This window comes from Onychostoma macrolepis, chromosome 01 (genome assembly GCF_012432095.1).
Source record: "Onychostoma macrolepis isolate SWU-2019 chromosome 01, ASM1243209v1, whole genome shotgun sequence".
Lineage (NCBI taxonomy): Eukaryota > Metazoa > Chordata > Actinopteri > Cypriniformes > Cyprinidae > Onychostoma > Onychostoma macrolepis.
This window is the reverse complement of record NC_081155.1, coordinates 11538399-11555956: the sequence shown is the minus strand read 5'-3', so window position 1 is coordinate 11555956 and position 17558 is coordinate 11538399. Positions and strand designations below refer to the sequence as shown.

Sequence of the window (17558 nt, the reverse complement as noted above, 5' to 3'; positions counted from 1 at the left end):
GATTTAATATGAAGCTTTTAGTTAAACTCACTAGTATGACCTACTGTATTGTTAGGGAATTGTAAAAATATAATACAAATGGAGTAAACTACTTAATTTAGTGAGTATACCATGATTGACGACATGTGGTTTGATATCCTGCAGCAGACATTTTGTAAAATGAATTTTTTCATGAAAATTGTCACTGGTGTCACCTTCCTTATGGGCAACACCAGTGAAGATCAGTTCATGTTTATGTTCTTTTACTAACTGCTTTCACTAAATGCCAAATGTAACAATTTAGTCTCATTTACTTAATTAAAGTTGAAGAATAAGGAACTTTGGTCTTGTAACTTGTGATTCATTGTGTTGTTTTTCTGTCTCATTACATAAAATGTGTCACGTGTGGCATGATAATCATTTTACATCCATTGAATTCTGCTACACTCAAGAGTTAAGATTTAAAGGATTGCATCATTACTTGTTTATAACAAATATTTTCATTGTTATAGCAAATACATGAACTCACATCATTCAATCACACTTTTAACAAACCTGATTAAAATAAATAAAACATAATCTCTTTATTTGTTGCATTATCATTATTTTTCTGTAACTCTGATTACACTGTAAAAAAAAAAAAAAAAAGTTGAGCCAACTTAAAATTTTAAGGCAAGCAGCTTCAGCAGATTTTTGAGTTTGACCCCCTAATGAAAAATCATTAAGCTGTCATTTATGTGTGTTCATCAAGTCAAAAGGTAATCTAATAATATGATCTAAGTTTAAATGTTAGAAAAAGAAATACATTTTAAAGTGTACATTTCTGTAGAATGACTCGTATACATTAACAAAACAAAACTGACTTAAAACAACATGCCTCAGATGTAAATATATTTCAGCTTTTTCTGTAATCGGTTACATTGTTGCATTACTTTACGTTTTCAGAATACACAATTATGTTATTAATTATTAATAGCTAGATTTCTGTACATGTGTTAGTGTATTTTTAAAGACATTGTTTGACTTTTGATTTTTGAAATCCACACGGAGACTGAGGTCAGAAACAGTTGAGGTTCACTGCTCGAACAGACTGGGTAATATTGATCAGGAATAAGATGATAATCACAGCCTGTTGAACTATAATGTTTATAAATACTCAATATTCAATATCATTTTGAAATGTTAAACCAGCATTTATGGGAACACGGCAAGAAAATAAATACATAAATATTCTTTTAGCTTGGGACATATTGAGGAGATCGTCCCTTTAAAAAAAAACAGCCATTAGCCGATATGCTAATTCTAGAGAGTGTTTGATTGGACGAAAATCTGTGCAGTGCTATTTCTGCTAAGAGTGAATGTTGTGAGGATTTAGGAGTAGGCTACACTACTCAGATCTCCACCTGGCCACAGGTGTTCACTGTGCAAAGACCTCTGACTGAACCTTCTCTTCCTTTTCTTCTGATCGTTCATTGTCAACCAACACAACTTACTGTGCATTTCTTTCTTCAGGGGTTTGAACCTGCAACCTTTGGCTTCTCAGCTCAATGTTCAGTTGCCATCATTTCTTCACTTTAACTATTACACTTTCTCTTCAGTATGTCTTTCCTTCTTACTGTTTCTGCCTTGCAATGACGTCTTCTTGCTCTCTTTACTCTCTTTCCTTATTTTCTGGTTTGTGGAAGCCGCTGTTGCGTTTGAGAAAGAGTAGAAATGCGATGGCAGTGAAGTGGCTTCAAGAAGGGAACTTGTGCATTATTGGGTAAAACAAGTGAAACACTTACTAGCAACAAAATGCCAAATTAAGCTCAGTTGAACCCATAATATGATGTCCATCATGCATTTCTGTCCAAATCATACTTTCAGATCAGCCTGAATCCAAACTCGAAGCTTTTCTCTCACTCTTTCACTGGTTTCCGGAGGTTGATCTAATCTGGTCTAAGCTGCATGTCTTTGGTCTGGTCTGTGTGTGTTGGTGGTGTCTCTCTAGGACTGAGGTGAGCTTTCCGATGTGAGGCTGCTCAGAAGTTGCTGAAGATTTCCTGTTTCTTGCTCCAGTCCATAGGGGGCGCTCTCTTGTTGGGCCGTTTGGCCCGGGCTTTCTGCTTGGCCTCCGCCGCGGTCAGACTCAGATGCAGACCGCTCTCCCAGAACGGATCGAGCGGCCGCTCCTCAGATTGCACATCTCGGTTTGGTTTAGGGGCGTCATCGCTGGAGTGATGGTCAGAATCTGTGAGCTGTGAAAAACAACACAAGGTTTAATTGCATGCATTATTGTTTCAATCTAAATATATCATGCAGAGTAAGCTATCAAATGAATGATCAATGCATTCAAGGTATAGGTTTTTTTTTTTTTTTTTTTTTTAAATGAAGTTCATGCGTTCCTGGGAATTGAACCCATGACCTTGCTGTTGTTAGTGCCATATAGTACTGTTTGAACTACAAGAAGCTCATTAATAATAATAATAATAATAATGATGAAATAATTAATTAATAATATATCAAATGATCAAATTATTATCATTGTTTCCAACAACGCTAATGATAATTTTTACCAACCATAGATCATTTTAAAACCATATTAAAAACATTAATATTAATAACAACAAAAATTATTGTTAACCAACAATGCTGATAATAATTTATTATTACATTAATTAATAATATTCCATATTAAAAATAACATTAATTATTATTATTATTTTATTATATTAAAATTTGAGTATTACTGTTACCAACAACAATAATGATACTATCAGTAAATACCATAATACAATTAATATATTATTAATGTTATTTTCCAATCATTGATAATATCATATTATTAGATATTAATATAACTAACAACGAATATAAATAATTATTATAATTAAATAAAAATAAGACCATATTAAACTATTATTACTAATATTAGTATTATATATTTTGATTATTATAATATATCATATATATCAATATATATATCAATATATTTGTTACTAACAACAAAATAATAATAATTATTATTAAATGAATAATATATCATATCAATAAATTATTATTATTGATATCAACACCAAGTGTAATAATAATAATAATAATTTAGATTAATATACAATATTTGAAATGGTTAAAATACTGTTGTTACAGACAACAACATGTTTTATAATTATTTAAATAATAACAATAATTATTATTAAATTAATAATATATAAATACAAGCTTATTATTAATAACAACAACAACTATATATATATATATAATTATTATTTTTCTTTTAAATAACTAAGCCACTGTGATTTTACTCAGTGATTTTCCTGGCACACACCTTGTTGCTGGTGTCAAAGCTGCTGATTTCAGCACTCGTCTCTGATAAAGTGGATCGAGAGGAGGAGCTTCTGTGACTCTCGTGTCTTGGGGAGCCGTTGCAGATTTGTGGGTCAGTCAGTGTGACGTTGATGATTGGTGGAGAGATCTTGGGGGCGTCTGGGACCGGTGAAGAAGACACAGGGCTGTCTGCGGTTGGATATGTTGTTCCAGGACTCTCTATGACTGGCCCGTCCACACAGTCCTCTGTTTGACAGAAATTAATTGGTAAGATAATTACTGACACGTCGCCTAGTTATGAATTAGAGCTTGTTTCTAAGTGCACTGAATGTTACTAATGTTTGCATAAAGCATCAGCTGTGCTTTGCATGAACTAGTGAACACAGTAGCAGTCAGGTGAGGTTAAGTAAATACAAAGCATTTAAATATCATCTTTCCCATTTGGTTTCCTACTGTGGACTTTCCCAGAACTCCCCGGACACATATAGGAGAATCCTATTAATTTACTGTCCATCCGAAAACACGCACTGTACCTTTAAGATGAATAGATGTGGGCACGATGCCCAGTCGGTTGAAGAGCTCATCTGTCTCGGGATCCACCACCAGCAGACGTGTGTCTGTGCCGCTCGCTTTGATCAGCGCCACCACCTCCGCGTGACGCAGACCCTCGATGCTCGTGTCGTTCACCTGCAGACATGACAGACAGAGGAGAGAGAGCTGACTTTGACTGAATACTAACTATTGCACACTTTCTATACTATATACAGTCATGGCCAAAAATATTGGCACCCTTGGTAAATGTGAAAAATCTGCATTGTTAATCCTTTTGATCTTTTATTTAAAACATTCACAAAAATCAAACCTTTCATTGGATAATAAGAATTTTAAATGGGGGAAATATCATTATGAAATAAATGTTTTTCTCTAATACACATTGGACACAATTAACGGAACCCTTTTATTCAATACTTTTTGAAACCTCCATTTGCCAGTTTAACAGCTTTAAATGTTCTCCTATAATCCCAGCTCCATGTTGGTGCTTCTTCTCTTCAGTTCACCACTCATTTTCTACAGGGTTCAGGTCAGAGGACTGGGACGGCCAGCAGAAGCTTGGTTTTGTGCTCAGTGACCCATTTTTGTGTTGTTTTTGAGGTTCGTGTTTGGATTATTGTACGGTTGGAAGATCCAAACATGGCCCATTATAAGATTTCTAACAGAGTCAGTCACTGATTTTTAATCTGTTGGTATTTGATAGAATCCATGATGCCATGTGTCTAAACAAGATGTCCAGGACCTCCAGCAGAAATATAGGCCCACAACATCAAAAATACAGCAGTATATTTCATTGTACACATGGGGTACTTTTTATCCCTGTGTTCACCAAACCCATCTTGAGTGTTTGCTGCTAAAAAGCTAACTTTTTTAGTTTCATCTGACCATAGAAGCCAGTCCCATTTGAAGTTCCAGTCGTGTCTGATAACTGAATATGCTGGAGTTTGTTTTTGGATGAGCGAGGAGAATTTTTCTTGAAACCCTCCCAAACAACATGTGGTGATGTAGGTGCTGTTTGACCATTTTTTTTAAGGTTTTCTGACCCCAAGACACAACTATTTTCTGCAATTCTTCAGCTGTGGTCCTTGGAGAGTCTTTAGCCACTCAAACTCTCCTTCTCACCGTGCATTAGGACGATATAGACACACGTCCTCTTCCAGGCAGTTTTGTAACATTTTATGTTGATTGGAAATTCTTAATTATTGCCCTGATGGTGGAAATGGGAATTTTTACTGCTCTAGCTCTTTTCGTAAAGCCACTTCACTAATTTGTGAAGCTCAATTATCTTTTGCTGCACGTCAGAAATATATTCTTTGGTTTTTCTCATTGTGATGGATGATTAAGGGAATTTGGGCTTTGTTTTCCCTCCTATTTATATTTCTGTGAAACAGGAAGCCATGGCTGGATAATTTCATGTTCATAATCACCCTGGAGTGCTCAAAATTGTGAATATGAATGGGAATATACTTCAGAGATATTTTACTCATAAGAATTTCTAGGGGTGCCAATAATTGTGTCCAATGTGTATTTGAGAAAAACATTTATTTCATAATGACATTTCCCCCCATTTTAAATTCTTATTATCCAATGAAAGGTTAGATTTTTTTGAATTTTTTAAATAAAAGATCAAAAGGATTAACAATGCAGATTAATTTCCACAACCTTCTTTGATCATATTTACCAAGGGTGCCGATATTTTTGGCCATGACTGTAGATTGCAAGATTACGATTCAGGCCTTAATTGAACCCCAATGCATCCAACTCAAGCTACACCTAAATTAAAAACGAGAGAGACTGAACCTATACATCTCTAGAAAGAACATCACAACATACTGAACTATATTTTTATTCGTTATTATTTATTATATCATACAAATATACTATTTTTATATCACATAATGTAATAATATTATTATTTTTATGATCTTATTTATGATAATATTAATTTTATTCATTTATTATATTACATAATAAATTTTACTATTACGTAATATATAATAATAATATACTTAAATACTTTTTATTTAAATATTTTTATTTTATATGATTAATTATGTTTATTTATTATATAATAAATACAATATTATTTTATATTACAGTGATACAATATTATTTATTATTATATTATTACTTAATACATATATTTATACATACACTGTATATACATAAAAATATAAAATGTAATTCTAATTAAATAAAAATCATATAATATATTTTAATATGAAATAAAACCATAATATAATATATTATAGTGAACTACATTATTTATTTTATTATTAACTACATTTATTTATTATATTATAATGTAAGAAATACAATATTATTTTATATTACATACTAACATATAATATTATTCTAATTAAATAAAATATATTATATATTATAATAATGTAATTAAAATATGTATATCATTTGTCTCAATACTTTACTAAACAAAGAGAGATGGAAGAGAGGTTGAATCAATAGAACTCAATAGAACAGTATCATGTACACAACATGTTCACTTCTCATACTTAACTATATTATTTATTTATTACATTATTAATTATATTTATCTATTTATTATATTATTTTACATAGTAATATATTATAATATTTTTATACTACACTATTTATTACAGTGTTGATTATATTCATTTATTATATTATAATATACTACATTTTATAATTTAATATAATCTATTATAATATTAAATTATATTTATATTCATATAATTTCTCTCAGCACTTTCAGGTGCAACACATAATAATTGTTGGTCAGTATTTGTCCAGCAGGTGGAGTGTGATTCCACTTTCTGTGGAGCTTCCTCTTCCTCTTCCTCTCTTTGAAGAAGCCTTACATAACAAACTTTCATCTGACATTTTTCCTCTGTTTCTCCAGCTGTCTCTGTCTGATAATAGAGTTTGGGGTGTGCAGGATCCTGTAGCCGGTCAAACACAGAAACTGATGTAATGCATGTGAAAGTCTGAGGCTTCCAGACGTTCAAACAGGAGGAAGGTGTTTATATGCCAAATAATAAAAGGTTTGTCAATGACTTTCTAATAAAGTGCGTCGCAACCACGTCACTACACTTCTGAGGAATCTTATTCATAAAGTGCCACGTCTAAAATACATCTTGCATTTTGTGAGATGCTGTTTTCCTCCTAATGTCACTTTGTACTGCAGATCTAAACATTGAAATTAGATGACTTTTTAAAATTAAATTAGATTTTGAATGTAGTTCTAAGAAATTAGGATGACAGATTTTTTTGGCCAGCGCCATAATGTACTGTTGGAGCTACGGGAAAGCACATAATCATTTTAATGAATTGATAATATACTATATTATTATAGCTGTTACATAACTTTTGGAGCTCAACCATCACACAACATTTGTGATGTGATTTTCTTCGAAAATGTAAAAATTTTGTTTGAAAGTTGCCTTTTGAGATGGTGCTTTAAACTATTCAAACTATAATTCACATAGTTAATAATTGACTATAAATAAGTGTTTTGCTAATGATATTCAAATGCAATCAGAGACAAACACTGCTGAGTGAATTAAACACTGTTTGTCAGTCATAATTACCAATCTGTCTGTGATAATTACAGAAAACAGCCGCAAATTAAATCCATTAGGACGGATTTGCAATCTGTGACGATCACGGCACACACACACACACAAGCTCTCTGCTCTAAAACAGGATCCTCCCCTCACGAAGCTGCGAAGCAAACAGCGCTTCTCTTCATTAGTGTAATCTACGTCTCTCCAAAAGCTGAATCTAATCTGATCCAGTGCTGCTAATCTGGGCGAATGGAGGTTGCTGTAATCCCGTGCCATCACCTCGATGAGCCGGTCTCTGGGCCTCAGGCCGGCGCGCTCCGCCGGAGAGTCGGGGTCCACCGAGCGGATGAACTGACCCGCGCGCGACTTCTTGCAGTGCAGGTTGAAGCCGTAGCCCTCCTCGCCTATGGTGATGTGACACAAGCGCGGCCGCAGGTCCTTCGTTACCACATCCTCCTCCAACGCCATCTCCTCCTGGAAAGAAAAAGAACAGCAATGAACTCCAAAAGAAGTTTTTAGGACAACAAACCAGGAAAACTGACTGTTTTAGTTCCAACAGTAGATAATGAGCCGATCTAAAGAGATAGCTCACCCAAAAGGGAGTTTCTTTCTACTATTGAACACAAAAGAAGATATTTCGAAGAATGTTGGTGATTGAACAGTTGATGGTAGCCATTGACTTCCATGGTATTTTTCCATAATAATCAGCTGTTTGGTTACCAAACCATTTTTGGTTTAATTTCCAGAGTGAGATAAATCAGAGGAATACAGTGAAAGTTATTTGTTCAACATACTGTGTATAGCCTATATTCTGTATATTTACTCAAAAATGTGTGAAATAATCTGTATTTATATTATTTCAAGATGGACAGAAATTCTCATCAAACAGTCTTTACAGACACATTTTTCTCAATTTTTCTGGTGTTTTCTATATGACAGCTGCACCATTAATATTTTTAATGTATGCATTTTTTGCTTGCATAAAAACTGCAATTGATCGTTTTACATGTTGGTCAGATGATTTACTTCCTATCTTATTGGACAGTTCTTGGCCAGAATAAGATGTATTATAGGTCAGGCTTTATGCAATTTAGCCAAAGGTCCAAATGCACTAGTATTCATTAAGAAACGAATAGTGACAAACAACATATTTCACATTACAAGCATTACCAGTGCTACAGCCATTCAAGTACTAAGTTAATGCAATTATAAACACTCCGACTATCAAATAGTTGCAGTTATTTTTATTCATTTTTACAAGTACAAAGTACTCACAATTTCCCCGAAATTTTAACGATGAAACTGTCTTCCATTACATTGCACATTTTATGCAATCATTTAGAGTCATTTATCTCACTAAAATACACAGTTGCACTTATGTTTTACAGTTAATTAAAAAAATTAATTTGCCTTCAGTACCATACACGGCAAGTCACTCGAAAAACGTTTTTCTTATTTAATCAGAAATATGGTTGCAAAGGGGAGGAAACTTTCCAAAAGTTTCCGAAAATTCCCAACATTTTCCAAAGAAATACTGGTAAGCTTCCAAAATTTCTAGAAAGTTTCAGAAATGTTCCACCTTTTTGTATCTCTAATCATACATTTTTAATGGTAAAACTGCCTTCTATTAAATGACAAACTTTGTATTCAATCATGTAAGCTCATGCATCTCAATAAAATACACAGCTGCAGTTATTTCTTATGATTAGTTTTGACAATTTATTTGCCTCCAGTAGTGTACACAAGAAGTCACTAGCAAAAATTAGTTTTTGATTTAATTATAAATATTTTTTGGTATAACGGTCAACAACTTTATGATACTCAAAGTAAAAAAATATTAGAATGCAAAAATTGCATTTCATTAATATAATAAATTTTTTTAACGATGTTGAGGTGTTGCATTCTCAGTGTTGCCACAAGGGGCGCCATAGAGGACATCAATATAAACAGTCAGTTTTCTTCTTCTACTGTCAGTTTTCTCGTTCAGGTCAATTAGTGCCTTAATAATAACAGATCTGATTTAATGACACAGACATTTGAAGTAAACTATCGCCCACTTGAGTACGTATGTTTGTTGTCGCCAACGAAAATACACGCACAACAAGACTGCATTCTCGCAGTACCTTTATCAGGCATTCACGTCTGCGTTTGCGCAATGTTTCTGGCCAAAGACAAAGGAACAAACCATCCTGGCTGTTATCATACGCCGTATGATACGATATACGCACAACCCTAGGCTGTGCACGAGGACCTGCCAGCATGTGTGCGTGACCATTGGCTCATTTCCTTCAAGAAGTGAAACACGCCCAGCAGGAATAAGGGACATTCTGTGAGACACCATGTCACTTCCTGTTCTAAGACAATACAAGGGTGGTGTCTGTTTGTGTCCCATGGGGTAGAGTGACTGAAGAACCTCGCCTTACATACACATGTGCTTCAGCTCCAGAGGCTGAGACGCCGCTTAATCTAATCCTGCACACACACACAAACAACACTCTCACTGAATTCTGGGAAAATACCCAGAAATCAGACACCCAGGACTAGAGAGTGGGAACACAAAGCAGGTAAATGAGAATTAAGGTCACAGAGAGAGGAAGAGAGAAGGTGAGGACAACAAATGAAAGAAGAGAGACAGAGAGAGATGCAAATGTAGTTTCACTTAAAGGGGTCAGATCTAGTTATTTATTTTTTTTAACAATTGATGTTTCCTTTGGTCCGCCTGCACTGCAAAAAGTGCTTTAAGAGCCTTTTTTTAACCTCCTTTTCATGTTAACGAAGCACATATTTTACTGTATTTAATGTAAGTTAAGGTTTCTTGCACAAAAAACACCCATAATTAATTCTAATAAACAAGCTTATTTTGCTACTGTACCTTTAAGGCTTCCATATATACTATATACACTACCACTCAAAAGTTTGGCGTCAGTAAGATTTTATATTTATATATATTTTTTTAAATGAATAATAATAATAAGAAAATAAGAAAGAGATACTTTTATTCAGAAAGAATGCATTAAATTGATCAAATAAAATTGAAATAATGCAAGGATGCATTAAATTGACAGTAAAGACATTTATAATGTTATTAAAGACTTCCATTTCTAATAAATGCTGTTCTTTTGAACTTTCAAGTCATCAAAGAAAAAAATATGGTGTCCACAAAAATATGAAACAGCACAGCTGTTTTCAACATTGATAATAAAATTCAATGTTTCTTGAACATCAAATCAGCATATTAGAATGATTTCTGAAGGATCATGTGACTCTGAAGACTGGAGGAATGATGCTGAAAATTCAGCTTTACATCGCAGGAATAAATTACATTTTAAAATACATTCAAACAGAAAACAGTTATTTTAAATTGTAATAATATTTCACAATATTACTGTAATTTTGACTAAATAAATGCAGACTTGCTGTTTCGAAAACTGATTTTTGAACGATAGAGTATACTGAAGTACTGTACCTTTAAGGCAGACCTGTGTTATGATTGGCTGACCTCTTCACAATAACAACATACTTATACTATCTCTAAACTTATAGATATGTGAAAGCATTTTTTAAAATGTCTATACATTTATACTGTACTGTACGTATCAGTGTCTATTCAAACTAACTGCACTTAAATACAAATACCTACACTGTAAAAAGTGATAAGTTGACTTAACTTAAAAAAATTGAGGAAACCCGTTGCCTTTAAAGTAAATGATAATTTAAAAAAATAAGTTAATTGAATTGTCAAGTTCACTTAACTTTTTATTAAATTATTATGTACTTAATCATTTTAAGGCAATGGGTTTCCTCAATTTTTTTAAGTTAAGTCAACTTATCACTTTTTACAGTGTACCAATACTAGTCCTACACTCCTAAAAATAAAGGTTCTTTATTGGCATCAATGGTTCTATGAAGAACCTTGAGCATGCATGGAACCTTTCAAATGCAGAAAACTTTCTTTATAGTCAAAAAAGGTTCTTTAGATTTTTAAAATGTTCTTCAAAATGGTTCTTTTAGTAACTGTTCACTGAAAGGTTCTCTGGGGAACCAAAAAGAGACAGATCTGCACATCATAATAATCTCATCATGAAGCCTCTGCTGCCTAACCTCACCTGTGTGCTGGTCTGTGATCCGCTGAGCTCACACACGGGTTCAGGCTCGGCTGTGACGCTGGACTCCTCAGTGAGTTTGGTGAAGGGTTCGGCCTCCGGCTCAGTCTTGTGTTCACCGGGTGACGGCAGCGGCAGAAACACGGGTGACGCCAGACGGGCATGAGCTCTGTAGAGCGGCGAGCCGTTCATCACTCCTCCAGCGCTGCTGGGACTCTACCAGAAGACAGTGAAGTAGACATTCAGCTGAACCTGAACGGCTGTGGTCGGCGTCTCTGTACTTTCAGTGGTCCAGCGTGTGAATGTCAGTATTGTTTGTGTTGCATTTGGGGAAGCTGCTTTGAAACTGTTGTTTGACAAGAAACAACCTACTCATAATTTAAATGAGTAAAACCACAGTCAAACTAGCCTTCTGTTCGGCTTCTGTAGACGTTATCGCTCTCTACACCGGTGCAATAATCAAAAAGATCTAAATAAAACTATAAAATCAAATTAAAGCAAGAAACCACAAGAGGTTGTCTGTTACAGTGATTTTACTACAAGCAATGTTTTTGAAACTGTGGTAAAATCACTGTATTATGAGACCTCAAGTGGCTTCTTGCTTATATATAATGAAGACAGAAGCATTATGAAGAAAATAGATACATTCGTACAATAATACTTCCACCAAGAAGTTTAGTTCATTAGCAAAACTATAGGTTGTTCATGGTTGCGAATGCAGCTCATCCAATCAGAATTAAGAGTCTGATTTATTAAAGCAGAAAAAGGCTTAAAGGTGCAGTGAGTGATTTCTGAGAAACACTGTTGAAAGTGAATCGGACCGAATGCCAAAACACACTTGTAGCCAATCACCAGTAAGGGGTGTGTCAAACCATGCAGGGGGAGGTGCTTGTTGCATAACATGTTTGTGAATTAGGGGGCGGAGCTATACAGTTTTAAGTTGATCAAAATGAAACAAATGTGCACAGAAACAAGCGCCTCGTTGCTAGGTGACACATGACAAAATAAAAACGAAATGTTTTAAAATCAGCTCAAAATATCAAACGTGTTTAATATCCTTTGACTGAATAGAATCAAAGTTGGAAGCTAAAAAAACGTGAATTCTGTCGACTCTGACTGACTCTGACTTTAAGCGACTATGTGTTGACTCATCCAGACAGTAACTGAGGGTGAAAGTCATGTAGTGTTTTCCAGCCTTACACTTCAGCTTTTATAAAAGAAATGAGAAAACTGGAAACAAACACTTTTAGTTACTTTTCGTTGCTCTCCAATACTGTTAGATGGTTGTCGGTTACTAATAAAACAAACAATAACATGACTGCAAGTTGACCATCTCTGGATTATGTTGTTTACAGGACTCTTGCTGTGTGCTGATCCGGCAGCCGTCTGCTACCTGGGCAGGTGTCAACACACTTCACCTGACCTGGACACATCCAGGTCTGTAAAGAGCTTAGACAGCTCCAAGCAAGCACCTCAGAAGCTCCTGATGCACGGCAGGTGTGTGTGTGGATTAAATCTATCCCTCAAGTTTTACCACACACATACTGTGGCTATGGTTGATTTCACAGAAGTGTAAATCAAAAATATGATTGTCCTAAAATTCAATATTTTGAGATGTATCCAATCACTTGCATAAACTCAAAAATCCACACAATTATTAGTGATCATTTTTATAGCTTGAGTGTTTGTCTTACATGCTAATAATATCCTGCATGAAACACACTGTGGTCAGCTTATTCTTGTTGCGCGTGAAGCCATGTTTAACTCGATTCATATAATGTTCTTTGCATTGGTGTCATTTTAGTATTGTTGATGTATTCATTTTTTTGGTATTTTGTTAATGTTTAATTTAATAACCCTGCTTTGCATGGTTTTGGTTTCCAAAAAAGTCACATAACCTGTCCATGTTCACACGCCTAATTTGACTAGCTACTATCAAGTGACACATTTCTATTATGTAGACTTCTTCTTACGTAGAGCTTATTAAGCAGATCCAGAATACTTTTTTATCATGAATAAACCTAACTTGAACAAAACAGAGCACACTGAATTTAATTAATTTAGTTATTAATTTAATATCATTCACCAGTCTGAATACTTAGCTTTAATAAGCGGTCTTAGTTACCTAAAATGAAAATTCTCTGTTGTTCAAAACCTGTATGAGTTTCTTTTTTTTCTGTGAAGAAAAATGTTGGTAACAAAACAGTTGCTGGTAGCCATTGACTTCCATATGGTATAAAAATACGATGGAAATCAATGGCTACCAGAAACGGCAACATTCCTTAAAATATCTTCTTTTGTGTTCAACAGAAAAAGAAAAAAAAAACATATAGGTTTGGAACAACATTGTTTTCATTTTTGGGTGAACTGTCCCTTTAAATGATATATTAACACAAAAATTCTGCTTTCAATTCTGAATCCATTAATGATTCTTAGTGCTTGTAAAAAAGCATTAAATAATTGACCACAATTTGATTAAAAATACAATTTTGGTAACTTTTAGAAAATAATAAATTGCAATTTCTTATAATGCACTGTATGTTTGGTGTCACATGCAGTCAGAGATTAAAATAGGCTAAAAAGAGGTGTTGTTTATTTATTATCTTTGTATTATTTTGCATTATATCATTTTAGCAGAAGAATGCAGTCATTTAACAATCATTAACACAATGAATGTCATTAAAACTTGGATCTGTTTTTTTTTAATGTAACTGTTTTGAATTCTTGATTCCCAACCCTGTTCTTCATACAGTATGATCTAAATATAACACACTGCTCCTCTCTGGACTGGATTTCCTCCTAGACTTCCTCTCATGAAGTCTCCAATATGAGGGAAGTTCTTATACAGAGAAAGAGACAGTATGGCCACTTTATTCCATGTTGTGTCATGTTTCCACCTATCCAGAAAGTAACAGCACAGTGTGATGGTGATGGGATGTTTCACTTACACAGGTGCAAGCACTCACATGAGAGATCTTCTCACCTTATTAATGAAAATGCCCTCAGAGCTCTGTCTGCTGTAGGGAGGAGTGGCGGAGTCTCGCGGGGAGGCGCGGGGAGAGGACGCCGCTGAGGAGCGAGAGGACAGAGAGCCCATCTCAATCGCCCTATCCTCCGTACACGGCATAGCGTGAAACTTCAGGAACTCTTCGGTGACCCGGTCCACCACCAGCAGCCTGGTGCGGTGCTCCACCTCCAGGATCCTCTGCACGACCTGAGAGACACACAGAACATAGCACTCACTCAAACATACCACAAATTACCATGTGATTTTGGAACATGGTACAATATAAATTTTGCAAACAAAAGTAAAGTTCATCAGAATGAAAACTTTTTTCTGCGTGAATGCAAAGTTTATTGGGGAACGCAAACCATTTGCGCACAAACACAAAGTTTATTGGGAGAATGCAAAAGTTTTGTGAACAAATGCAAATTCTGAACATAAAGGTTTTGCATGTGAAATCAAAGTTTATCAGGGGAACTCAAAACTTTTGCAAATGATCAAAACGTTTATCAGTGGAACACAACAGTTTTGCGCATGAATGAATAGTTTATAAGAGGAATGGAAAAGTTTTGCACACAAACAAAGTTTATCAGGGGAATGCAAAAGTTTTGCACATGAACGTAAAGTTTATCAGGGGAACGCAAAATTTTGGGACGTAGCGAAAATTTGATCATGGGAACACATTTTTGGATGTGAACGAAACGTTTAACAGGGGAACGCAAAATTTTTAGACGTGAATGAAAAGTTTTTCATGGGAATGCAAAAGCTGTGCACGTGAATGAAAAGTTTATTGCGGAAATTTGTTTATTGTACACAAAGTTTGGCAAGAAAACACAAAAGTTTTGAGTTTCTCTGGGAAAGCCAAAGGCATTGAAATACATATTTTTCCTCACTTTTATACCATCACCATGTCCCTTACCATATAAATGCCATAGTATGAATATGTCATTCAGCATGCTATTCAGTATTTTATATATTTACAGTACTTTTGTAATACAGTAGGCTATTTTTATATTAAAATGTTTTGACACTACAGTAAAAAGTAAACTTATTGCACCGTTTTAAGAGGCCCCATGTCCATTTATTAGTTTTACAATAGTAACTATGGTAAACTGTGGTTTCCACTGTAAGTGTTAGTAAGGGTGGAGGGGAAAGTTTCGGAGGTTTCGCAGAGGCGAGACTGCAGTGTTTTCTTAACATCAACACACAATGATACAATCTTAAACAAATATACATTAACGCTGTCACCTCAGTGTGGAATATAACACACTGGCTGCGTCTCAAAACATAGTGAGATCCCTAGTTAGACAGCTCTGCGCGTTTTTGGAATTTTCGTGCGCGTTTGGAACGTTCAAAGGAATCAGTATGATTCCCAAAAATGCTGTCTAGGTAGGCAGCTCACTAGGTTGTGAGACACATCCCTGTCTGTGTCCCAGGTGAAGTGGTCCAACAGGTTCTCCTCTCTCATTACCTGCTGATGCGTCTCTCCCTCCACGTTCTCTCCGTTCACCTCCACCAGCCGGTCGCCGGACCTGAGACCGGACAGGTCCGCGGGGGAGCCCGGCTCGATCTTGCGGATGAACTGCGCTCCTCGGTTGCGTTCCCCGTGCAGATGAAATCCGTAGCCGCAATCTCCTTTAGTCAAATAACAGAGCCGTGGACGGAGCTCCCGCTCCAGAATCTCCCTCTCCAGAGTGTTCGCCATATCCAACTGCAGTCGCGTTCAATCACAGCATAAACACAGGCTGGTCTATTATATCACGAGCTTTATTAAAGTTTCTGAGGATGCATTATTCCGCATGCTGAGTATGCAGGCGTTGTTTCTTAGTCATTAGAATAAACGTAATGTAACATCCAAACGGTACGAAATATATATATTTTTTTTACCAATTCAATATTTAAAAATGTGATATAGGCCTATTAATATATAAACAAGCTAAATAATATCCAAATAAACGCTTTAATTCGAACGCAAACCTGAGCGCCTACGTACGTAAAACAGTGTCCGATCCGTTTGTTTTAAAAAGTCCCGCATGTTACAAAAATGTTTACTTCGATTTCTGTTAAAATAGATCTTTACTCGAGTGTGTCTTCCACCAAATGACCCTCTTCATCCCATTAACAGTCCAATAAGTTTAGCAGCCTTTCCTCCAGCCCAGCTTCCGTCAGTCACGCATCCCACAAGCCTTCTCACTGATTATTCCTCTTATAATCTATAATATTCTAATCAATCAGTAATAAAGTTGGGTATCTGAGCACGGAACGCATCAGTGTGCGAGCGCGAGAACAGGTGGAAGAGGATGAGACCAATGAGCCGAGTTACTGTAAAGTGTGTGCGCGTGAGAGAGAGAGAGAGAGGATTGGAGAGATCAGACGTTGGATAAGTCAGATATCCACGCGGAACTCTTCCTCTTCACGTGTGTTTTATGGACAGATCTGGGATCAGCTCACCTAACCCGCACTGATTCAATAACACAAACTGACCTGGAGCAGTGATGATCGACTATATATATATATATATATATATATATATATATATATATATATATATATCACCCACTGCATTTAAAACAGGCCAGATCGCCCACACGTTCAACTCTGCAAGACACTAAAACACAATGATTAAACCATTCAGCTGGAAAACAGTAAAAATACAATGAATACAATTAATGCATAATGCTAAATGTACTGTAACCTGACCAGAGACTCTGTGATCGGGTGCTTTTCTCATATTTATAAAGTCTGCGCGCAAGTAAACATGGATTTTATAGGTGAAGTAATTACTTGTTTTTTTTTTTGGCCGTTCTGCCCTCTAGTGTTGACAAAAACAGTTTAGGACTGAATTAAATCAAAGCTGAACCAGCATGAGAACACTGCCTAGAAAAAAATATGAATCCCCAAAAATATTAAGCAGCAAAAACTGCTGATCAAAATCAGAAATGTTTCTTGAACTGCAAATCAGTATAGTAGAATGATTTCTAAAGGATCATGTGACACTGAAGACTGGAGGAATGATGCTGAAAATTCAGATTTGATCACAGGAATAAATTACATTTTAAAATATATTAC

At 35.2% G+C, this 17558-nt stretch overlaps 1 protein-coding gene across 1 annotated transcript; it reads right to left on the bottom strand.

Moving 5' to 3' along the window:
* Positions 1-282: 282 nt before the first annotated feature.
* On the bottom strand, positions 283-16948 carry LOC131550186 (Na(+)/H(+) exchange regulatory cofactor NHE-RF2). Its single transcript, XM_058792582.1, has 7 exons — positions 15961-16948; positions 14469-14699; positions 11489-11701; positions 7662-7856; positions 3819-3972; positions 3287-3531; positions 283-2216 (listed from the first exon to the last, which is right to left on the bottom strand). The coding sequence occupies exons 1-7, from the start codon at positions 16192-16194 to the stop codon at positions 2001-2003; spliced, it is 1488 nt and encodes a 495-aa protein (XP_058648565.1). The 5' UTR covers positions 16195-16948; the 3' UTR covers positions 283-2000.
* Positions 16949-17558: the final 610 nt, after the last annotated feature.